The sequence below is a fragment of the Cynocephalus volans genome, chromosome 6 (genome assembly GCF_027409185.1).
Source record: "Cynocephalus volans isolate mCynVol1 chromosome 6, mCynVol1.pri, whole genome shotgun sequence".
NCBI lineage: Eukaryota > Metazoa > Chordata > Mammalia > Dermoptera > Cynocephalidae > Cynocephalus > Cynocephalus volans.
In genome coordinates this window covers 18,123,683-18,148,536 of record NC_084465.1, presented here as the reverse complement: position 1 = coordinate 18,148,536, position 24,854 = coordinate 18,123,683, and the positions used below count along the sequence as shown (strand labels likewise).

At 44.6% G+C, this 24,854-nt stretch overlaps 2 protein-coding genes across 2 annotated transcripts in view; one reads left to right on the top strand and one right to left on the bottom strand.

Annotated features, from left to right (window-relative positions):
- Positions 1-14,541, bottom strand: part of ATP6V0A4 (ATPase H+ transporting V0 subunit a4) — a 74,642-nt gene extending 60,101 nt beyond the window's left edge. The window contains exon 1 of the mRNA XM_063098531.1: positions 14,483-14,541. The gene's annotated coding sequence lies outside the window, so the exon portion shown is untranslated. The remainder of the gene's footprint in view (positions 1-14,482) is intronic.
- Positions 14,542-14,571: 30 nt separating this feature from the next.
- On the top strand, positions 14,572-19,885 carry TMEM213 (transmembrane protein 213). Its single transcript, XM_063098746.1, has 3 exons — positions 14,572-14,653; positions 18,749-18,820; positions 19,716-19,885. The coding sequence occupies exons 1-3, from the start codon at positions 14,572-14,574 to the stop codon at positions 19,883-19,885; spliced, it is 324 nt and encodes a 107-aa protein (XP_062954816.1).
- The last annotated feature ends 4,969 nt before the right edge of the window (positions 19,886-24,854 follow it).

Here is a 24,854-nt window from a genome sequence, read left to right as displayed (position 1 = left end):
CCAGACATAATCTTCCTTACCTCCAATGTGCAGTAGTAGTCCAATTTTCCCTCGGTAGTCTGGCTCTGTCACCCCACTCAAGACCATAATTCCCTTCTTAGCCTGTTCACTCAGAGGTACGAGGAGCCCAAAGTGGCCAGGTGGCAGCCTTAAGTTCCAGTTCAATGCAATTACTGTTGTGTTTCCTTATGGAAGCATTCTTCCCTATGGAACTAAGACCTCTAGGCCAGCAGAACATAAAATTGCAGGACCAAAAAGCAAAAATTTTGCTAGTGGGTCACTAGAAGTAATAGCGAGTGTTCCCTCTCCTTTTTTCACCCCTTGATTCCTGGGCCTGTGAATGCTTGCTATGGGAGAAATAATATCATATATTGATCACGCTGATTCAGACAATATTCAGCCTTCTGGAAAACCTTGTCTTAAGCCTGCTAGGTACTACCACCTAGATGAATCTGTAACTCAGTCTTCAAAAGGCTATTCCACCTTTCAATCGAGCCAGCTGATTCAGGATTGTGGGGAACATGGTAAGACCATTGAATTCCATGAGCATGGACCCACTGCTCCTCTTATCTGCTGTGAAGTGAGTTCCTTGGTCAGAAGCAATGCTGTGTGGAATACTATGATGGTGGATTAGCCATTCTATAAGTCCACAGATGGTAGTTTTGGCAGAAGCATTGCACACAGGGAAGGCAAATTTGTATCCAGAGTATCTGTTCCAGTAAGAGCAAAATGCTGCCCCTTCCACGATGGAAACAGCCCAGTGTAATCATCCTGACACTAGGCAGCTGGCTTATCACTCTGGGCAATGGTGCCATATCAGGGGCTCAGTGTTGACCTCTGCTGCTGGCAGATTGGGCACCCGGCAGTGGCCGTAGCAAGCCTTGGTGAGTGGAAGTCCTTGGTGAGCTAAGTCCATGTATAACATCCATCGCTGCCACCACGGCCACTTTGTTCATAAGCCCATTGGCCAATGACAGGGGTGGCTGGGGAAAGACGCTGACTAGTATCCACAGACGAGTCGTCCTAACCATTTCATCATTAGAATCCTCCTGTACTGAGGTCACCCTTTGGTGAGCATTCACATGGAGCACAAATACCTTCAAGGTTTTTTTGCCCATTCAGACAGTTCCATCCACATGTTTCTTCTCTAAATTTATCACCAATTTTCTAATCATGTTCTTTTCAACTCCTTGACCATCAGCCAAATCTTTGGCCCCAGTATATAATCGCACATCTGGCCATTTCTCCTTCCTAGCAAAGTGCACAGCCAGGTGCATTACATGAAGCTCTGCCCACTGGGAGGACTTTCCTTTACCACTGCCCTACAAGGGTGTCTCAGAGAAGGACTGTAGTGCTACACGGTCCACTTCTGTGTGGTTCCTATACATTGTACAGAAGCATCTGTAAACCAGGCCCAAGTCTTCTCTTCTTCTGTCACCTGATGAGAGAGAACTCCCCATGAAGCCATAGGTACAGGCTGAGAGACAGAAGGCAATGTAGTAGCAGTGGGGACCATGGGCATTTGGGCCACTTCTTCATGTAACTTACTTGTGGCTTCAGGGCCTGCTCAGACCCAATCACATGCATACCACTTCCATTTGATGATGGAGTCTGGCTGTGCACACCCAACCTATGACTTGGTTAGTAAGATAACATCCAGTTCACGATGAGCAGCTCAGGCCACATGGTAACTTGACGGACCATGGTTAAGTATTTGATCTCTACCAAGACCCAGTGGCAGGCCAAGAACTGTTTCTCAAAAGTGAAGTGGTTCTCTGCAGAGGATGGCAGTGCTTTGTCCCAAAATCCTAAGGGCCTGTGCTGCAATTCACCTGTAGGAGCCTGCCAAGATCTCCATCCCTATCTGCCACTGACACCTCAGGCACCATTGAAATTGCAGGATCATATGGCCCAAGTGGCAGAGCAGATGGCAGAGCAGCCTAGACCTGTTGCAGAGCCTTCCATTCTGAGCCCCACTCAAAACTAGCAGTTTTTCGGGTCACTCAGTAAGCGGGCTGGTGTAACACACCCAAAGGAGAAATATATTGCCTCCAAAATCCAAAGAAGCCCACTAGGCATTGTGCCTCTTTTTTTTTTTGGTGATAGGAGAGATCAGATACAACAACTTGTCTTTCACCTTAGAAGGGATATTTCAACATGTCTTTTACCATTAGAACCCTCGAAATTTCACTGAAGTAGAAGGTCCCTGAGTTTTAGTCTGATTTATTTCCCAACCTCGGACATGCAACAGTTGCTTCTTCTTGCTCACTAGGTCCAGTCAGCATAATCTCATCAGTGTAAGGGACCAGCACGATCTCCTAGGGAAGGGAAAGGTGATCAAGGTCCTTGCAAACTAAATGATGACACAGGGCTGGAGAGGTGCTGTTCCCCTCAGGTAGGGCCACGAAGGTGCACCACTGGCCTTGCCAGCTAAATGCAAACCGCTTCTCATAGGCCTTGTGGACGTGGATGGAGAAAAGGGAATTTGCTATACAAAACCTCATTAGCTCCAGGAGTGTTTCGTTGATTCCTTCAGATTTTCTATATAGACAATTAAGTCATCTGTGAACAAAGGCAGTTTTATTTCTTCCTTCCCAATCAGTATTCATTTAATTTCCTTTTCTTATCCTATGGCTTTAGCTAGGACTTCAGTAGGATGTTGAAAAGGAGTGGTGAGAGGGGACATCCTTGTCTTGTTTCTAATCTGCTCAAAAATTTTTAAGAGTGTAAAGAGGCCCTGAGACCAAAACATTAGAGAACCACTTACCTGGAGAAAGTAGAAGGGTGCCTTCTTTGGCTAGGGCTGCCATAGCAAAGTAGTGCAAACTGGGGCCTTAAACGATAGAAATGTGCTGTCTCACAGTTCCGGAGGCCAGAAGTCTGAGATCAGGGGTCAGCAGGGTTGGTTCTTTTGAGGGCTGTGAGGAAGGATCTGTTCCTCGTCTCCTGTGTAGTTTCTGGAGGTTTGCTGGCCATCTTCAGCAATCCTTGGCTTGTAGAAGCATCACTCCAATCTCTTCCTTCGTCTTCACATGTGTATATCTGTGTCCGAATCTCTCCTTTTTGTAAGGACACCCGTGGATTAGGGTCCACTCTACTACAGTATGAACTCATTTTAACTAATTGTCTCTACAAAGATCCTGTTTCCAAATAAGGCCACATTCTGAGGTGCTGGGAATTAGGATTCAATATATGAATATTGACACAATTCAACCCATAACAAGGGGGGAGCAATGGAGATCCAGATCTAAAGATGGGGAACTCAGAGATTTCAAGGCCGGACAGAGGAAATGGACAAGGGACAGAGCAAGGAGGATAATCAGGAGGATGAGAACTCAAGAGCTGAAAGTCTCCGGAATCATGGAGTGGTCATAAAAAAGGAGGACTGAGAAGCATCTGGGGGTTACCAGGGACCCAATGGGCCTGCTTCAATGGAGTGAAGGGGACAGAATCCAAAGTAAGAGCTGGAAAATGCGGAAGTCAGTGGCTGGTGAAGAAAAGATAGGTACAGAAACCAAGTACAGGAAATTCTTTCAAAATATCAGGCAGTGAAGGGAAAGGAGGGAGCCAGGAAATAGCTGAAGAGAAAATGAAACATCATGGAAAGTTTTATTTTTATTTTTATTTTTTATTTTTTGAGCGAAGAGAGTTGATTAGCCCCAAAATTCCATGAGTTCTAGTTGCATAGCTCACCTAGAAAATGGGAATTTCTTCTTTTCCTTACCCATTAGGTACATTTGTGACAGTCCCTTTGAATCATGCAAAGACGTCTTTTACATTTCTCTGCAAGTTTCCTGTGTTTATGTGCAGCATTTCATAACATTGCTGATTCACGGGAGGTGGCGGCAGGGAACGTGTCAGCAACCACAGTCTAGTTTGTCCACAACCAAAGTAAATGTCTTAAGTACTCTCCTGTCAATCTCAAAGGTAAAGAGAGAGTGAACAACCAGACACGGCTCTGGCCCCCAAAAGGGTTTCCGGTGACTAGTGGGAAATAAAAAAAGACTTAGTTCAACCCACCCTTTTGCAGAAAAGTGAAGCACAGTGAAGCTAAATGAGGTGCCCAAAGCCAGATAGTACACTCTTATTTCCTTGATTATTCGCGTAACTCATTTTTTTAAGTGCAAGTGATTCGTCTATTAATCATTAAATATATGTGTCTATTTTTATGTACTCTCAAGATTCTCAACTCAATCAATACTTTGAAGGAAAATAACAGTTGCATTGGGTGTTAGGTCTTGAGAGAAACAACTTCCTTAGAGCAGAATCGATCTTCTATATTATTCAAAAGAACATTATTGTTGACATTTAGGGCTTAACACACTGTTTTCATTCTGCAGACAAGTCTGGGGCACAGTGCAAGTTGCAACCACTTTATACTTGTGCTGGAAGGTCTCTGGCAAGGCACTCTCATGCCCTGAGAACCTTCTATGAAATGGCTCTTAGGTTGCTGAGAGAGGAGCATTCCACTTACACCCCTTTAAAGTGAGCATTCCTTTAAACACAGGGCCTCCTGTGTTCTCATATCCTTGTACCCAGAACCAGGAAGAAACAGCACACAATCACATGTTCACTGGTACAAGATCAATTTACAGGAGATCATAACTTAGAAAATGAAAAGGGATGAGTAGAGAGCAAGCTAAAATGCTTACAAGGAATTTAATCCAAAAATAATCATCTAGGGCTGGCCGGTTAGCTCAGTCAGTTAGAGCACAGCCTTACAACATCAGCGTTATGGGTTTGGATCCCCATATTGGCCAGCCACCAAAAGAAAAAACCAAAAACAAAGACAAAAATAAGAGTCTAGCTGGAAAAGTAACAATCTGGCTTTTCTAAAAACAGCCTCTAATTTTTCTGAACTGAATTACAGCCAGATCACCTTTCTTCAAATAGTTGATTTTACTGTCCACTCAAGCCTAACACGTCCTCACCATTGGCCAGGCACTGACCCCACCATCCACAATCCTTTAAAATATGCACTAATAGAGAAAGTGCTCAAGACAGAAGACAATGACTTGAGGTTGCCAAAAAGAAAAAAAATGCCATTCACCTTCCTCCACCACACACACACACACACACACACACACACACACACACACACACACACACACACACTTACACTTAAATGCAATCCACTGACAGTAATGTCCAAGAGTTGGTTTATCAGCACACTGAGATCAAATTTATGTTTGCTGGAACCAGGATCATCCCTGCCGTGTGCAGTCCCACTTCCTCCTGGCCATGGACTTTCTCCAGCAATATGACTCTGTGCATTGGTGCCATCCAACTTCGGTGCAGCCCTCACTGTTGTCCTGCAGCTTTCTGTCCTCTAGATCACGCCTTGGGACACAGAACTCTCCCAGTAGCTCTCACAGATGCAACGTTCTCCTCCAGTCTCCATCTCATCCCACCTCCTCCCCTCGGTGCACGACCACCTCATTCCGTAGGAGGATCCTCCATCGTGGAGCACTTCAGCTTCCCTCTTCTCCACCTCAACATACCTTGGTCGTGTCTCTGTTTCTCTTCCTCTCTTCAGAGCGGAGCTGCTTTACATCCCTTCTATTCTTGTCTTCACTCGCCACATCAATTTCATCATAAGGAGAACAGAATGCCCCAGAGTTTGTCATGGATGGATTTTTACCTACAGCGCCTCTAAGTTTTCACTTGGGAGTATCTCCCCAGTTATTTGCCTTTTTTATAATAATATTTAGTCTAAACTACACTGGTGAGTTAATTTTTATAATTTCCAGCTCACTCCACTTGCTAAAAAAAAAAAAAAAAGAATTTAAATCTACTAGCTTGTTTCTCTTCTTTCTCCATTTAATATTCTGCACTGAGCACAGAGTCAAAGAATTGCACCACTGGAAGAAAACTTAGAGATCATCTCATCCAATCCTTTTACTTTAGAGGTGAGAAAACCAAACCCTATGGAGGTAAAGTGATTTGCCTGAGGCCCTGCAGTTAATGGGGGCAGTGCCGAAAACAGAACACAGGGCTCCTGACCCTGGGTCTTTTCACTTCTTCACTGCAACTTTCCAGCTGGCTTCACACAGGTCTTAACATGCCTTTGTGTTAGGCACAACACACAGCAGAACTCCTGGGGAACATCTATCTCCTCCACGGAGTCCCTAACTCTAGGCTTCCCACAAAGGACTGAAGGCACCATTGCCCTTGATTTTTCCCCTTGCATCCTCCTCTGCTGTCGATAGAATGTCCCCCCCACCAAATTCACCGAAGCTTAAATTGTGTTCCCCAAAGTTCCAGGTATTAGAAACTTGGCCCCCACTGTGACAGTATTGAGAGGGTGGGAAATCCTATTATGATGATTGAAAGGTGGGACCTTGGGGAGGTGACTGGATTGCAAGGGCTATGCCCTATTCATGGGTATGGTTCTGAGGGCTTTAAAAAGAGAGCACATGAGAGTCTCTCTCTGCTCCACCATTTTCTGCCATGTGAGACCCCTGCATTGCTGTAAAGCCACCACCAAAGAAGACCCTCACCAGATGTGTTCCCTGCACTTTGGACTTCCCAGCCTCTGAAACTGTAAGCAATAAATTTCATTTTCTTAAAAATTACTCAGTTCCATGTATTTTATTATAAGCAACAGAAATGGACTAATACAACCTCCTAGAGATTCGTCCCCATATGTCTTGTGTAGCATCAACACCAAGGTTATATAACTTCTCCAAGGTCACAGAAGTGACAATATGAAAACTGGAATCCAAGATTCCTGACTCAGGATTATGTTCCCAACCAACCAACCAACCTATGGGCAGCCTGGACAAGGAAAGTTATAGAAGAGGCCAGAAGGACATAGGAGGGAAGAAGGTGGTGTTGGTAAGACATGGCCAACAATCTCTGGCTTGACTATCTGGTCCCATTCACTTTTATGTGAGCAGAACTGGAAAAGAAAAACACGCTGAGTGTTTATCACCAACATGCAGCTTATTTCCTGAAAACCTTAGCTTAAAGTTTCTCTTTAAGAACACACATCTCTGTTTATTAAACAAAAAAAAATTCTGGCCATAAGCATTGTTGTGCCAACAGAAATATTTTGCACAAACTGTAAGACTGGGAACTATAGAGAGCCAGAAATTGCCAATCGGAGAGTTGCAGAGCTGAAAAGGCCATTCCCTCTAATTGTTCATTAACTTTACCTTAGAATGTTCTTACCTGTTTGATGCTAGTTACTCACTTTTCTAATGCTTAGACTATCTCACAGACGAACTGGCTGCCTTCAAGACTGGTGAAAAAATGGTCATCAGAGGCATTTAAGCAGGAGTCCAAGTAACAGCCTTGAGAGGCAGGAGAGGTTAAATGCAGCCAAACCAAACTCTATAACATACTACTTTCTTTTAGGCGGGCATTCTCACTAGGTTAAGGATTGGGCCAGATGGCCTCTGAGGTCCCTTTCCAACACCCAGATTGTAACTGAGATGCTAAGGTTTTTTGTGTTTTGTTTCTACTCTTTTTTAAGTCCTAAATATTCCTGGGTGTGTCTGTACATTCTGCTGTAGACTTTGAGCACCCCAAGAGCAACATATGAAACTTGAAACTTAGGACATACGGGTTAGTCATAAAAGTGGATTAGACATGGATGACAAGAGATTTAATAAAAGACAGGGCAGAAGAAAATATCCAGAACAAAGCACAGGAAAACAAAGAGATGGAGGATAAAGAAGAGGGTAGGAGAATTAGAGGACACGGTGGAAAGGTCTAACCCACGTGTAACTGTAGTCCCCAAGAAAGAGCAGAGAATGGGACAGAAGAAGTATTTGATGGTTGAGAACTTTTCAAAACTCATGGAAGACATCAAACTCCATATTCAATTGCCTACAAACCCCAAGCAGGACAAATAAAAAGAAACCCTTCTCTGTGCACATTAGAGTAAAACTGCTGAAAACTAAAGACAAAGCAAAAATCTTTAAAAAACCAAAGGAAAAAAAGGACAAATTGCCTACAAGGGACCACCAATTAGGAGGATAGTTCTCAAGAGAAACAACGGAAGTTGAAAGAAATAGAATTTTATCTTTAAAGCTCTGAAAGAAAAGATCTGCCCATCTTGAATACAACACCCAATGAAAATATTTTTCAAGAATGAAGGAAGAATAAAAACATCCAGACAAACAAAATCTGAGAGCATTGATCACTCCACTGAGGGAATATTAAAAAGTGTTCTGCAAGGAGACGAATGATCTCAGAGGGAAGCCCAGACAAGCAGAAAGGAATCTTGGTAAACGTGGATAAATTTAAATAAATATTCACTTACAAAATAATAAGAAGAAAGACTTATTGAGTTAAAAACAAGTACATACCTGACTACAATGACATAAAAATCAGGAGTGGATAAAGAGTTTTAAAGTTCCAGTGTCTTCACATTATCTGTGAAGATAGCAAAAGTATCGATTTATATTAGACTTTGATATGTCACAAATGCATGTTGTAAGCTCTAAAACATGGAATACCAAAAAACTCTCTCCAAAAGCAGAGAGGAAAAAGAAAATAGGAACATAAGACAGATGGTAATGCTAGAGAGCACTTGGTGAGATGATAGTTTTACTATCTTTGCAGATAATGTGAAGGCGCTGGAACTTTAGAACTCTTTATCCACTCCTGATTTTTATGTCATTGAAGTCATGAATGTTAGCAATGTACCTATGTTTAACTCAATATGTACCTATTTTTAAACCTAAACACGTCAGTAAATACATTCAATGTAAATAGATTAAATGGCAAAATTAAAGACAAAAATTGATTTTCAGATGGGGTTTTTTAAAAATCCAATACTTTTTTTTTTTTATAGGATGCACATGTGAAACATAACCTAAGGATTTAGGAAAGTTGAAACTAAAATGATGGGATATGATTTAGCATGAAAAACAAAGCAAAAAGGGCTGGTGTAGGTATAGCAACATCAGACAAAGTAAACTTTATGGCAAAAAAAATTACTAGAGATAAAGAGGGATATGACAGGGATTTTTTTCTTTTAAAGAAGGTTCAATTCACCAAGAAGGTGCCACAATTCTATATTTGCACCTACCTCAATTACAACCTCAAATATTTAATGGAAAAATTGACATAGCTACAGGGAAGAGAAACCCACAATTGTTTGTCTCAGTAGTTAATAGAATAAGCAGACCAGATTTAAACCAGGAAAAACAAAGAAGTTCTGAACCTCACAATTAGCACTCTTGATCTAGTGGACTCACCTGAACCGCGTGACATATTCTTTTCAAGCACGGCCAAACCTTTATAAAAAGTGGCATATGACGGCTCTTAAGGAACATCAAAAACTAGAAGTTATCCAAGTATATTCGCAGATCGCAGCACAATTAGGCTAGAAATCAGTAACAAAAAGATAACTAGCAAATTTCCATATGTTTGGAAATTAAGAAATACAGTTCAGAGACGATGGAAGGGAATGGGACCCCGGGCGCAGGTGGAAGGTGGCCTTAGTCAAGGGGAAAGCCGCATTCAGCCTGGGCCTGGGCCATGGTCCTACCGCCTCCTACAGCAATTATGGATTAAGAACAAGCTGAATGAGCTGGCGGCTTAGCTCAGTTGGTCAGAGCGTGGTGTTGATGGCACCAAGGTCCAGGGTTTGATCCCTGCACCAGACAGCCACCCACAAAAAAGAACAAGCTGAATGATTTACCCTGGGAGTTGTTCAAAGGAGTTCCAAATGGTGAGCTGCAGGCCCTGCTGACTTTTTTTGCTTTGATTGACTCTATGGCATGACCTCAAGGCTGGACTCCATTTTTCTTAAAAGGGCATTTCTCATTTTCTCCAAATTATAGACTCATCACCGAGGCACTGAGTGAAGTTCAGCTCCTCCACAAACTGAGTGCTGCTCAGGTTCAGGTCTAGATGTTTCAGTCTCATGAGCTCCCAGAGCATGACATTTTTTGTGAAAACAGATCCTGACAAAGCTACACGTAGGAAGAGCCATCAATCCCATCCCTGCTCAGAAGTTAGAGAATAGCAGAAACAGTCGTGTTTAGGGCCATGATTCTTCTCAGAGTGGATTTTGGGCTGACTGGCGATGGAAACCCCAAGTTCAAGGCCAGTGGTCTTCTCCCAGGGATGGACAGGTGGCAGAAGGGCCTATTGGAATCACAAAGGAGGCCTCTTCATAAAACATTCTTCCCACGGACTTCTGCTATTCCAGGCCACAGATGGCTGGCTTTCAATCTTTTAGCACAAAAAATACTGTCACCTCCTTTTTTTTTCAAATGAAAACTTATCAGGGACAACAGGTAAAATTGGAGGCAGTGAGGGCACTGGAACCCCACCCTCTTGGCCACCTCCACCCCAGCCACCATCATGAAGCCTGGCCACAGACATTTTAACCTGGGCTTTTTTTTACTATATGTGTAATCAAATACCTAGCTCAACCATTAAAAAAAAAAAAATCTTGAGAAAGTTCCCACAGAATGTCTAGCTCTGAGCAATGCAACTTCCTGGTACACCCTCCAAAGTAAACCTGATGTAAACTGTATGACAGAGGTAGAGTGAGGTAACCAGCCACATGGAGTTATTAGTTGTGGACCTGTTAAGAACAGCTAATACTGTGACACTCATGCAAGAGTCACCTTGCAGCCCTTTCCTTGGGAATTGATAAGTGACCAGTGACCATCCTAGTTTAGAATAACAAATCTATCCTACTTTAGGATAACAAAATTCTTTAATCTGTTGATAAGAGAATGGTTGTCTTTTAATTGTCTTGCAAACAGCTAATCTGAAACAGTCCCAGATCAAATGACAATGACAAAAGGAAAGACAGAACACTATCCTTCCCCTCCACATCCACTGCTTCCCAGAAAAGCTTTCACTGATATGATCTGATAGGATGCTGACTGTTTAGGTCTGTAGATGCTATAAAATCTGCCACTACCACGCCCCAGGCAGGGCCATTTTAAATCTTTGTGTGTCCCAGCTCTCGTTTTGGAGGGACACACTCTGCTCACATCAAACATGTTAAAATGCACCCAGCATCTTACATTAAATTGTTTCTCTTTAAACGTTTCAAATGAATTGTATACACTTGTTTTTGAAATAATTATTTGTTTGCCCAGTTTTTTGTTATTGTTCTTATTTTCGATCTGAGAACATTTTCTCAGGTCTCAAACAGTTTTGGATCCTTGAAAATCTTGTAGATTCCACACACTGCTGTTATCTGCAGTGACCATTAGATAAACCAGCCCTGGCCCATGAAGCTCACTGCAGGGTTTACTGTGAAGAAAATGTTGCCAACAGTGTTTGTTCTATGAGGGATCCTCAAAAAGTTCGTGGAAGGACTCGTATTATCTTTCACTTCTATTTTTTCCATGAATATTTTGAAGTATCCTCGTATTAAGCAATGTCCTCTCGGTGGGGATGTCACAGGGAAAATTCTTCTCTGGTTTTGGTATCAGGAGCAGTTGTGCTTCTATTGTTTTTATCTTGGGAGCCCATGAACCACGTACGTGATCAGGTTACCCTCTTCACACTGGCCACCAGAAAGCTCAGAAAACATGCATAGCATTTTGTGCTTTGAACTCACTCATGACCCATCTTTCCTACCCTAAATTTCTCTTTGCCTTGTTTCTTCTCATTTATTTTAAATTCATTTTATCTAGATCAATTAATTGTAGTTAGGCTTCCTTAAATCCTTTGTGGACCAAGGCAGGATATAAATAAACCAATATGAGGGGTGGCCGCTTAGCTCACTTGGTCAGAACATGGTGCTGATAACACTAAGGCCCAGGGATCGATCCCTGTACTGGCCAGTTGCTAAGTAAACACATACACACATAAATAACATTATTTTTCCCTAGAACTGGCTTTCTCCCACTTCTCTGGTATTTCCTATTTATGATGACCCTCTATTAAAATGGTAGTTTACGGGCCAACCCCGTGGCGCACTCGGGAGAGTGCGGCGCTGGGAGCGCAGCAGTGCTCCCGCCGCGGGTTGGGATCCTATATAAGGATCCTATATAGGGATCCTATATAAGCTGGTGTGCTCACTAGCTGAGCGTGATACAGCCGGTCACAAAAAGACAAAAAAAAAAAAAAATGGTAGTTTACATTTACTGAGTACTCCCCAACTGCTTGCACTGTGCTAAATGCTTTTTTTTTCTTTTCTTTTGCATGTTTTTATTTTTAATTGACATGTAATAACTGTACATGCTTATGGGGTGCAGAGTTATATTTTAATACATGTATACAATGTGTATCCATGCTTTATGTGGATCATTTCATTGAGTCACAACAACTCCCGAGATAAGTGCTATCATCCTATTACTTTTCAGATAGAGAAACTGAGGCATTGAGTTACTTGCCAGGGCCTGCCAACCAATGAGAGGTGGGACTGGAATCCATCACCGGCTGGCCCCACGGCCACCCCCTCATCCCAGACAAAACTGCCTTCCTTGTGGGTGCCTTTTTCTGGATTCCCTTCTGTTGATTTGGTCTCCTAAATTTAGCCTCTTCTGTTCCTCTCCTCTCCGTCCTTGGTTCAACTCATTTCAGGGCCCTGGTGATCTCTGGTGGGACTTCCACGGAAGCTTCTTAGGTGATCTCCCTGAATCCAGTCCTGTCCTCCTCAGATCTAACCTTCATGTTTCTGATATTCGAATTCATCCACATCTAGAAGCTCCACATCTAGATGCACTCAGGACCATTGTGATCTGTCCTTAGCCTACCTAGACAAACTGTGACCCCACCCATGCCCCCAGGACAACAAATTATTCACTCCCCAAAACAAGGAGCACGTGCGACGCCTTGGAGGCCATGCACGTACTGTTCCTTCCTTCTGTACCTGGTGAACCACACGTCTTTTATGTTGCAGGTCAAAACACCATCTCCATTGTGAAATGTTCTCTGACTCCTGAGGCTCAACCCTCTTCCCTCGGTAGAGACCTCCTCGGCACACTTCTCTCACTGTATGGTCACTATTGACTTGTCCTTCTCCTTGTGCTGGACCCTGAGCTCCTTAAGGACAAAGGGCTGTGTTGTCCTACTCACTTTGGAGTCCCTATCCCAAGGGTCCCCTTCCAGCAGCTATTTGCTAATTGTTGGCTGTTCAACCAGTGATGATCCTGAATAGGACTGTCACCCACTGCCTGAAGATTACCCTTCCTAAGGCACTTCAGTCCCCATCCCCAAATCCTTTTGGCAAATTAGAAAAAAGTGTCCCTCTGGGCTGCAGTAATGGCTTATGTGTCTGTCCCCATGGCTTTGCAGGAGCTGGTTGCCACCGCCCACCCTCTTCCCAGGCCATACCCATGCGGGACACAGTGCACGACCCACACCGCAGGGCTGCGTGCACAGACGGTGTCCCACCCATGTACGTGCTGTTCCTTTTCCTTGAAAGGCCCACCAGCTCCCACCGCACAGGCCATCTTCAACACCAGCCCAAATGTCGTTTCCTCTGTGAGTCCTTCCCCTGTACCTCTCAGGTAGATTTACTCACTCCCTCCTCTGTATTCCCGTGTGTGCAGAAGATGCCCATATGTGAGTTTTGACCTGTGACATTACAACCCTTTCTTTGCTGCTGGACTGTGCTTTGCTCAAGGGCAGGGACCATGTCTCAGTCATCCCGAGTCTCAAAGGCCTAGGATGATGCTTTTCATATATGGGTTGGGCATTCAATAAATGTCTTAGACCAAAGGCAGAGCTCTAATCAAGTTATTTCTCAGCTCAAAATCTTCACAAAACCTCCCCTTTTGCCTCCTGAGTCAAACTGCCTGCCTGGCACACAGCAGCTCAGCCTCGGGGCTCTGCAAGGCTGTCCTTTCTCCTCCCCCACTCCACCCTCCTCCGCTCACCTGCACCTGCCTGCGCTGCGGTCACAGTGTACCTCTGAGCACCAGCTTACCTCTGGGCCCTTGCTCACCTGTCCCTTCTACCTCCAATGCCCATTCTGGTCTCCACCTGTCAAAATTCTATCCACACTTCAAAGCCCGATTCAAATGCCATTTTCTTCGTAAAGCATCCCATCAGCAGATGTGGCTTTTTGCTGCTGAGAGCCAAAGTACTTGGTCCTTCTCAAGTCATTCCTGAAACACTCTGCTGGGTTTCAATGGTGTGTGTGTGTGTGTGTGTGTGTGTGTGTGTGTGTGTGTGTGTGTGTGTGTGTGTGTGTGTGATTAAAGTATTTTGAGGGCAGGTATTCCCAGACTTTGTCATCGTGCAGTGCATGCAGTAGGCGCTCAGTAAATATTGGACTAAATGGAATAGGGAATCCATGCTTCACCTGCGGATGGAAAAGGCAGTAAACTGATCTCCAAGGAAGCAGCAGGACACAAATATCCTCTCCTGTCCTCTTTTTTCTCAATAGGGACAAAATCTGAGCCTGAGGAAGACTGGCACAAATTGCCCCTCCTTTCCTCCCCCGGACAACATAGTTCAGCTTCCTTTCTAGGGAGGTGAGAGCAGGTGTGACCGGTGAGGCCTCCTTTGCTCCACCCCACGCTTTCCCCCAACACAGAGCAACGTTCACCTCTGGCAGAGTCGCCTTCCAGCTCCTGCAGGAGCGGCGCTGGCTCCGCACTCGGCCGGATGGTGCGGGCAGGGGCCCGGCCCTCGGGCATGCGGCGCCTGGCCTCTGCCACCCGGGCTGCCCTGGTCCTCAGCCTGCTCGCTGCCTCCTTCCACTCAGCCTGCCGGGCAGGTAGAACTGTGAGCTTTATTCTTGGCCACACTGGGAAGAAGGAGGGAGGGAGGGACGGTAGGAGGAAGGGGAGGGGGCGGGCGAGGATTCCTTGGCCAGGGTTGGTCCGGCACCAAAGGAAAGAGGAAAGGGGACCTTCTCATCGGAAGGACTAGGCAGGGAATGGGGACTGGGAGCGGGGTGGGGTGTCTTAGCTTTGCCCCAAACCGAGATCGAATACCCAACTCCTCAGCTAGGACAGGAGCAGCCACCTGTGTTGGCCTCTGCCACAAAGAAAGAGGAAAAGGCACTTTGCCTGAGTGCCATCCATCAGAGGGCCAGACTGGCCGGAGACGCCACCACAGCGTGTGCTGTTTCCCAGCGGCTCCTTCTCAGCTGCCCTGGCCGTCGTGAGCAGCAATCCTGCCTTTGCACCTCTGTGTCTAACCTTCCCTTACCTAAGGTCCTCCGTCCCTCCTGCCCCCTGCACTTTCTCTGCAACTTTCCCAAAACCCAACCCCGTGGAAGCTGCCGTTCCCTGCTGTCCTCTACTCTCCTGCCTCCCCGGGCTCTGGAAGTGTGGGGCCACCACCCCACTTTCCCGTGGAGGCCTGAGCATTGACTGGCATCCCCAGCCTCGCTCTGCAGGGCTAGGCTCTGCCTCTCACGGCACAGGCACCTCGGTCACACTCTGGTGCTCCTGGCCTCTGCCTCTGGCTTGGATCTTGTCCTCAGCTCCCTCAGAACACTGTCCACCCTGCTCCCTGACGGACTCTCCCCAGCTCAACCCCGTCCCCCGAGTGTGCATCTGTCTCTCTCATCATAGTCTCACCTCTAGCCACTGCCAGGTGACTCAGTGTGGCGGTTCAGAGCGTGGGCTCTCGGAGCCACCAGGCCTCAACCCAGCTCCAGCTTCCACAACTTACTAGCTGTATGACCTTGAGCAAATGACTTCACCTCTCTGTCCAGTGTCCTCATTTGTAAGGTGGAGATAACCATAGTGCTTATTTACAGGGATGTTGTAAAGAGGAAACGAGATGACGGCCTGTAAGGAACTTACGGTGAAATAGCACGTGGTAAACATGCAACGAATGTTAGCAACTATGGTCAGCGTGCTCGGTTTGATTGTCCAATTCCACCCCTCCCCAAATAAAAGTGTTTAATTTCTTTCTGTTTACGCTCACGGTGCCTAGCTTATGACAGTGGCTCTAAAAAAATTGAATTGACCAATTTAGCAGCACTGAATTGTTGAGTCTTCTCAGAAGCCTTCACTTTGGGAGTGATCCCAAGTGCGACCAGTCCCTGACTGGCTCTGCTTACAAGGGAGAAGGGTGATGTTTAAAATTCTTAGGAGTTTTCACCTGGGCTATCCCATTTGAACCATATAAAATTGATGGTATTGAGCAATTTTTGACCTTAAAAAAATGGCAATTATGTATGGTTTAACCTAATACTAGTATCCAGGGCCAAGGAAGTTATTTGTGTTATAAGGAAATTTTAAATGTTGAGGAATCAATTTCTCCAAAACAAATAAAGACCAAGCTCTAAGTCATTTAGTTGTAAATAATTTACAGTAATAATCAGATTGCATCAAGGTAATTACTATACTTTAAGCAGGACATTGGAGTGGTTTGGGGGTTGGGTGGTATAAAATTAGCCTGGGCAGCAACAATTTCATAGCTTTGGCTAAACAAGTTTCCTCCTAACTTGTCCTGCCCATGTGACAACAAGCACCTTTGAAGGACAGGCCGACCTACAGTCAGTGGGGCCTTGAGAGTTTCAGACTTTTTTTTTGCATTGCCAAAGAAGTAGATAGAACAGCAATATAATCGTCAGAAAGATCCTTCAAAATCAATCTTTTGGTTTTGATCTACCTAGATTAGTGTTAGCACTGACAGTCCTTTCTTTGATGGTGAAAATTTCCATATTTGCCCCATGCTTCCACTGTGGTAGCCACTGGCCAAATGTGGCGATTGAAAGCTTGAAATGTGGCTAATGTGACCGAGAAGCTGAATTTTTAACTTAATTTAATTTTAATGAATTTAAATAGCCACAAGTGGCTACTGGCTGCTGTATTGGATAGTGTGGACCTTGACCCTCTATGTTCCTATACTCAGTTAAGGAGGGCACATGCAGAACGGCCTTTGTTGCTGGCATCCTTAACCCAAACCCCACCCCTACCCCCTCTAACTCTGAGAGAGCTTTAAGAATTCCTGCTAAAGTTCTTTTTTATCTTTCTGCTCTTTGTTTATGAATCAAGGGACAATTCTAAGCACTGCATATTCCAGCAAACTCTGGACCTGTTTGTATGATGTTTCATACAGATGGTTTTTTGACAACCATCTGCCTGGGTAACAACATCACAACCATCCCAAATAAAGAATCAGGGTCAGATTTCAATGTCTAGTTGTTCAAGTTTTTGAAGGGAAGTGAAGATAGTTATGAAAAGACATTCCAGATTTTTCAGTGATTGTTTTAATATGTACTGAGAAAGCAATATTAGAGCTCTATCTGTCTGCATAGAAAACAGCTAAAATAGTGTGTTTGGAAAGCTACGTACGAGGGTACTTCAAAAAGTTAGTGGGAAAATAGAATTCAAAAATGATACAAATCTTTCGATGAGCTTTAGAGTACCCTCATAGAGCAGGCCCTTCGTCACTGGATGGCAATGAGAAATGAAGATACAGGGTCTCTGAATGAGAATGAAGTGACAGGAAAAAGGGAGTGTGTTAGTTTGTTCAGGCTGCCTTAATAGATACCAACCAAGTGGCTTAAACAACAGAAATTTATTTTCTCACAGTTCTGGAGGCTAGAAGACCAAGGTCAAGGTGTTGGCAGGTTTGATTTTTCTCAAGGTCTGTCTCCTTGGGTTGGGCGTCTCCCTTCTCACAAGGGCTCCACCCATATGACTTCATTTAACCTTAATTACCTCTTTAAAGGTCCCATCTCCAAATACAGTCACATTGGGGGTTAGGACTTCAATATACAAAGCTGGAGGTCATAGTTCTGTCCATAACAGGGAGTTGGCTTTGTTGAATAAAGCTTCCACATACCTATTGTTAACTTAGGAAAAATGCATTAGAGAAAAATGTCTCCAAATGTGTTGAGTTTATTTGGGAATAGAAATAGGATGATAATCTGGAATGCAGACCATGGCAAGCCACAGTTGCATTTGGTGAGGGAAGGTAAGAGAAAGCTGTTATTGGCAAAAAGGGAGCAGTTCACGTGGGCTGCTTGGAAACAGTTCATTGGTCTCAGAGGCTCCAAGTTTCAGATTTGTCATCAGTTCATCGGTTGACATGGCATCACAGGGCACGTTCTTCTCGGAGCATCTTATGTGAATTATTGCAGTTGTAAAGAACGTCTAATGATGAACTTTGTCACAGAAACGTGTTCATATGTGCAGAGCCAGAGATATGTGAAAGGATTTCCGGTGGATTTTTAGAAAGTCCTTGGAAATAGTTCTTAGCCCAGACAAGCAAGCATGAGCCCCCCTCCTTCCTGCCTTTCCTGGCTCTATTTTGTCTGGGTCTGACAGAAAGTGATTCCATCAAATTTTACATTATAAAGGAATTTTTTTTTCTGGACTTATTTAGGTATTTACAACTAGAAAACTTGTTTGGAATTCTTTTTTTTTTTTAATTAAATTGGATTGAGGATTGATTATACATATTTGTGGGGTACAGAATCATATTTCAATACATGTATATAATGTATGATGATCAAATCAGGATAATTAGCATATTCAGCATTATGAAACTTAATCATTTCTTTGTGATGAGGACATTCGATCCCTCTCTTCTAGCCATTTGATAATATGTAAATTATTATTAATTATAGATGCCTAGTTCGATGGTACACCAATAGAACTTATTTTTCCTATCTAGTCATTTTGTGTCCATGAACCAAGCTCTCACTATCTCTCTCCCCTTCCCCTTTCCTGCCTCCAGTAACCACAGCTCTGCTCTCTTCTTCTGAAAGCTCGAGTTAGTATACGATGGAACTTTTATAACACTTCCATAATACTGACTACCAATTTACAAAAAGGATTTCAAACTCTATGCCTGGGAATGGCTTTTCCTACTGCCTAAGACTACCTCCTGTCTTTTCTTCCAGAAGCAAGCAACAGCAACAACTCAGCCTTGACTGCCCACCACCCAGACCTCGGGACCCTGGAACAGTGCCCCAGTAAGCTTCACCTGACGATGGCCCTAACCCCAGAGCTGGCCCTGGATCTGGGAGGAAACTTAAGCCTCTGTGCTTTCTGTTGGTCAGCATCAGGTGGCCAGGGGTCTTCCTGACCTTCCTGTGCACCAGTGTGGTTTGTCCCAGAACTGTATGCAGAGTTGGCTTTGATCCTGAGCTAGGCTCACAATCTTTGGTACAAGTGGCTTTAATGACCCGTCCCCCAGGTCAGCAACCAAAGATGCCCTGGGTTCAAATGCTTTTAGTTTGAGGTGGAGAAGCCATTAAAACCACCTAGTCCACTTCTACCCAATGCAGGAGCTTGGTCTTGGTACTCTTAGCATTTTTTTCCTTCTTTTTTATTTTTGCGGCTGGCAGGTAAGAGGATCTGAACCTTTGCATATTTCTGTTCAGCCTCTATTTGAATACTTCCAGTGGCAAAGAGCTCAGTAATTCATAAAGGAACCACTGTTATGCATGCCTAATTAATAGAAGGTTTTGCTTTATTTTAAGTCTGGCTCCTTTATCCTGCCCTCATTGAATGACCGTATATGTTTACTTCTGGGAACTGGCAGAGGAGGATACCAGGCAATATTATGCAGAGGTTAAGCACATGGTTTTGGAGTCCTACGGACTTGGGTTTGACTTCTACTTCTGCCATCTTGTGACCGGGGGCAGCCTCAGAGTCTTCATGTAAAATGAGAATAATCATTGTACCTATCACTTTGTAAAGAATGGGTAATGCAATGTGTGCAAGCACGTAGCACAGCACCTGGCACATAGTGGGTGCTGATAAATGTTAGCTCCGGCATGGTTGTTGCTGTGGTCATAATACTGGAGGAAGAGCCGGGCAGGCTGATGTGATGTCCCCTGTCCTTCTTGCTTCCTTCCCCGCCAGATGTGGACTTCTGCCCGCAGGCAGCCCGGTGCTGCCACGCTGGGGTGGACGAGTACGGCTGGGTGGCTGCGGCTGTGGGCTGGAGCCTGTGGTTTCTCACCCTCATTCTGCTCTGCGTGAACAAGCTGATGACACTGACACCAGAGGAGCCCAAGGACTTGCCGGCGTGAGCCACAGGAGCAGCCCCGAGAGGGGCGTCACCACCATCCGTGGATGAGGGGCGGGGAGGAGGGCTGAAGCCCGTTGTTACTTTAAGTCATTTCACCTTAAAGCTGCAGTAACTTCTACAAGGGAAGGAAGGAAAAAAGGACAACCAGGGGAGGCAAGGCCAGTGCTGCCTTCACGCCTAAGGGCAAAAGTGCCCGGGCCTTGCATCTGGCGAACCCCTTTCCCACGCTGGTCCCCACGGGCACTGCCCCTGTTTCAACCCTCTCCTTCCTCCCAGCACCAGGGGGTGAATAAGAAGCATAGGGCTTAGTCTTATAGTCAACACGTTCAAAACCAAGCTCAGAACCGTCTCACCGAACACCGGTCACTGTCTCTTCCTTTACTCCAGTCCAGGGTGTCACTGTCATTTCAAAGTGGGGGACTCACTGTGGCACTCCCACCTTCTTCGTCCCCCCTGCTCTCCGCCTTCATACCTTCCACGGCTCTCCTGTCCCACTCACTGTCCCTGTCAGCAGCACCCTGATACTGGCCCTCACTGCATGACCCTGGGCTAGTGGGGGACATCTCACTCTGTTTGCGCTGCCTTTACAAGCTTCCTCCCTGGCTCCTGCTGTCACCCCCCTGCTGACAACTGTCATTAGCTCCTAATGGTGAAAACTTTTCAGCCTGTCATTCAGTTCTCTGTGTGAATCCGCCCATCTTTCCAGGTCTGTCCCCCAGCACATCTGGGAATGAGGGCTGTGACTGGCTCACTCCTCATCCTGGTGTCTTCGATTTCTTTGCTGACGTTTCCTCTGCTGGGATGACAGCCTTCCAACTCCACCTCAGAATGACGGCCATGCCCCAAAGCCTAGCTCAAATACCTGATCTGCTGGAGTCTCCCCTAGTCATCCTCGGGTGACCTGGAGCTGGTCCTCTTCATAATCAGTTTATACTTACTTGCACACCTAGGGCACAGTACACTCTGCATATGTGTGTCCAATGGATGGAAAGATGGACAGATGGATGGGTGGATGGATGGATGGATGGATGGATGGATGGATGGATGGATGGACAAGTGGATGGATGGATGGATGGATGGATGGATGGATGGATGGATGGATGGATGGATGGATGAACAAGTGGATGGATGGATGGATGGATAGATGAACAAGTGGATGGATGGATGGATAGATGAACAAGTGGATGGATGGATGGATGGATGGATGGATGGATGGATGGATGGATGGATGGATGGATGGATGAACAAGTGGATGGATGGATGGATGGGTAAACGGATGGATGGATGGATGGATGGATGGATGGATGGATGGATGGATGGATGGATGGATGGATGAAAGGATGGATGGAAGGATGGACAGATGGACGGGTGGATGGGTGGATGGATGGATGGATGGATGGGTAAACAAATGGATGGATGGATGGATGGATGGATGGATGGATGGATGGATGAAAGGATGGATGGAAGGATGGACAGATGGACGGGTGGATGGGTGGATGGATGGATGGATAGATGAGCAAGTGGATGGATGGATGGATGGATGGATGGATAGATGGATGGAAGGATGGACAGATGGATGGATGGATGGATGAATGGACAAATGGGTCCTTGCCCTAGACGACTTATGATCATCGCTCTGTACTCAGAACCTCCATTTTTCTCCAAATGGTTGAAATAACCAACTTCTGAAGAAGCGAATGATTTGGTCACTGCTCTCTCAGCAGATGACAGACATCATCACCAAGCATGGAGGGTGGACATTTCATGTCACTGTGAACTCTTCCAGTGGAGGTTGAGAGGAAGGAAGGGTGGGTGAATCAGAGGGAAGAAAGGACAAAATGACTTTTTATGAAATAATTTCTTCCCTTTGTGAGAAAACATGTATTTAGATTAGATAAACTCTAATTAGTCAAAATACAAAAAGAAAAATGAGAGGGCTCTGAAACAGGAAGAAATATATTCTAGAGGTGACAAATAACTCAAAGCTGCTCAACTGCTTTTCCAGAAAATCAAAATAAATTTCCTGACCATGAGAACTGAAGGGATCACTGGCTCATCCTGCCATCTTCTAAAAAGCCAGATAATTCTGAATCTCCAGTGTTTAATCAGCACAGTGGGATGAGTTGATCGTTCCTAAGTGTTAAAAGATCTCCTGAGTGTATAAATGCCTGCATAATTCCCGCTGCATTGTTGTGGACATACATGCAAGGACGTGTTCCATTCTTTTAGAAATTCAAGGAAGGAGTTTCTACAATATGTGATGGTTTATTTCCTAAGAGATTAAAAGATTCCTTAAGAATCACACTTTGATTTAATATCTGTAAACATTTAAAAAATAAAACAGTATGGGACATAGCAGTAAGAGTACTCATTTTAAAATAAGGGACATTAACATTTCTGGCTAATGCAACAGAAATAAGTCACTTTGTCTTGTTGGGCATCAATTTTCCAGGTAGAAAATGCGAAAATTGGACCACATCAGTGGTTTTAAGCTCAGTTGCAAAAGCTCATGGAACTATTTGAGCAGCTTCGTGGAAAGGGGGTGGACATGAGACCCGTTGTCCTTTCAACCTGAGCAGTGGGGCTCCCACCTCTTATATATCACACCTCCCTGGTAAGATTGCATTTGTGCTTTAACGAGTCAGAGCACCCGTGGATGTCGGAGATCCCCTCCAGTCTGGGACGACAGGTAGAGTCTTAGACTATACTGAAGCGAAGCATGTATAGTCACTGCCATGTCACATTGAAACATAGGGATTTTGTGAATTCCGCTGCTTTCACCTGCACAAGAGGAAGGATAGACTGAATCTAAACAACCACACCCTGCTTTGAGACTGGAAAAAAAGACGATCATCTAGTTAGATGGTTCTACTTCCCAGATGCTACATCTCAGATTTATTCTTGGCATGGAATCTCTTAATTATAGAGGAGCAAAGATCTGTCAGTGAGTTAAAAAAGACGATCTGAGAGGGGAAAACAAGCATCAATTTCCAGAGATCTAAGAGCTTCCTGGTTAGACAATAGGAATTGCCTAGCAGCAGGTGGAATGTTCATTTTAAAATTTTGCCATTAGTAGTCAACATTGTCCTCAGTAGCTTGCAGACTATGTGACACAGAGCTGCAGACTATGTGACACAGAGTCGATACAGTACAGGGCATTTCTCTATCAAAATGTCAGGTGCAGAAATAAAATGCTAAACATTAAGGTGTGGCACAATTATCTGACTTGTAAGTATGCATGGTACCCAAGAACGAATAAACCAAATACATAATTTTCTATTAAAAATTAAATGGTATAGCATGTAAGAGTAATAGAAAACAAGTCTTAGGATAGCTTGGGCCTTGTCTTAGTTTGGACTGCTATAACAAATTATCAAAGATTGGGTGGCTTATAAACAAGGGACCTTTATTCCTTGCAGTTCTGGAGGCTGGAAGTCTAAGACCAGGGTGCCAGCAGAGTTGAGTTCTGGTGACAGCCTTCTTCCTGGTTCACAGACAGCCATCTTCTCACTGTGTCCCGATGTGCTGGAAGGAACCAAGGAGCTCTCAGGGGTGTCTGTTATAAGGGCACTAATCCCATTCATGAGGGCTCCACCCTCATGGAACGAATCACCTCCCAAAGGACCCATCTCTTAATTCCCTCACCGTGAGGGTTAGGATTTAACATGAGTTTTGGGGGACACATTTCCACAAAGATATATGTAAGCATATTTTTAAACTTAGAGAAATAATCTAGAAGTTTTTGATGAAGAAACTGCTCTCTCTGGACTCTGGCATTTGTTTTGAAGTCATGTATAAACATACAGCGTGACTGCATGGGTTGTCGCTGGTGTGTGGCTGAAGTGCCTCGTAGACAACCTCTACCTGGTATCTACTTCCAGCCCCACCTGGCTCCATGTCATCCTCCTCACTTCTTCCAGAGTGATCTTCCTAATTCAGTACTCCCCTTGTACCATGGGGATGTGTTCCAAGACTTCCAATGGATACCTGAAACCGTGAATAGTACTGAACCCCATGTATACTGTGTTTTTTCCTATAGATACCTACTTATGATAAAGTTTAATTTATAAATTAGGCACAGCATTCTTGTGCTTTGAGGCCATTATTAGGTAAAATAACAGTGACGTGGACAAAAGTAGTGAGATGCCAAAGACAGCTAGTACATGACTCCCAGGCTGGTATCATACACGGTGTGGATACACTGGACAGAGGGATGGTTCATGTCCTGGGTGGGGTGGAACTGGATGGCACAAGATTTCATCACATTATTCAGAACAGCGCACAACTTAAAAATTACAAGTTGTTTATGTCTAGAATTTTCCATTTAATATTTTTCGATCTTGTTTGACCACAGAAAATTGAAACCATGGAAAGCAAAACCGTGGATAAGGAGGACTACTGTATAAGTGGCTCCTTTGCTCTTTTATTTTAGAAAAATGTATGACAGACTGCCAATGTCAGACCCAGCTCTTCTTCACGTGAAGTTTTATTCATTTATAAACGGTACTTCCCTCTGGGGTTTTCTGAATGTGCGTGCAGAGGAGATCATCATACCTCGAGTTCATGTTCCTCTGTCACCACTGTCTCTGCCAGTTCCACTCATTTTACTCTTTATTCCCTTTTATCCCCATTCCCCTCTCTCAGTCCCCTGCTGCCACTCCCTAAGGCAACCATATGGTCCCTGTACATGCTCTTATAAAAAGTGAATATCATTATAAGTTCAGGCATTTGACTTCGCATTAGCTCTCGTCCTGTTTTGCTCACTCGGTAGTAGTGTTTGCAGCATCTGCGTGCACGGCCACGTACAATTGTGCACAGGGTTCTATGGAGTGGGCACACCATGGTTCACTTCTCCATTTCCTGGGAGATGGATTCCTCCCAGCTTGTCTGCAAATCCCATTTCCACATCAAAGTGGGGCGAAAATCCTCATTCTCTCCTTTCAGGGGCCTGTGATTATACATCACTGGAA

Bases quoted from the DNA above. Each gene is read 5' to 3' on its own strand.
- TMEM213 (XM_063098746.1), top strand. From the start codon at position 14,572: ATGCGGCGCCTGGCCTCTGCCACCCGGGCTGCCCTGGTCCTCAGCCTG. The intron at 14,654-18,748 runs GTAGAACTGTGA...CTTTTCTTCCAG, and splicing joins CCACTCAGCCTGCCGGGCAG to AAGCAAGCAACAGCAACAAC. The intron at 18,821-19,715 runs GTAAGCTTCACC...CTTCCCCGCCAG, and splicing joins GACCCTGGAACAGTGCCCCA to ATGTGGACTTCTGCCCGCAG.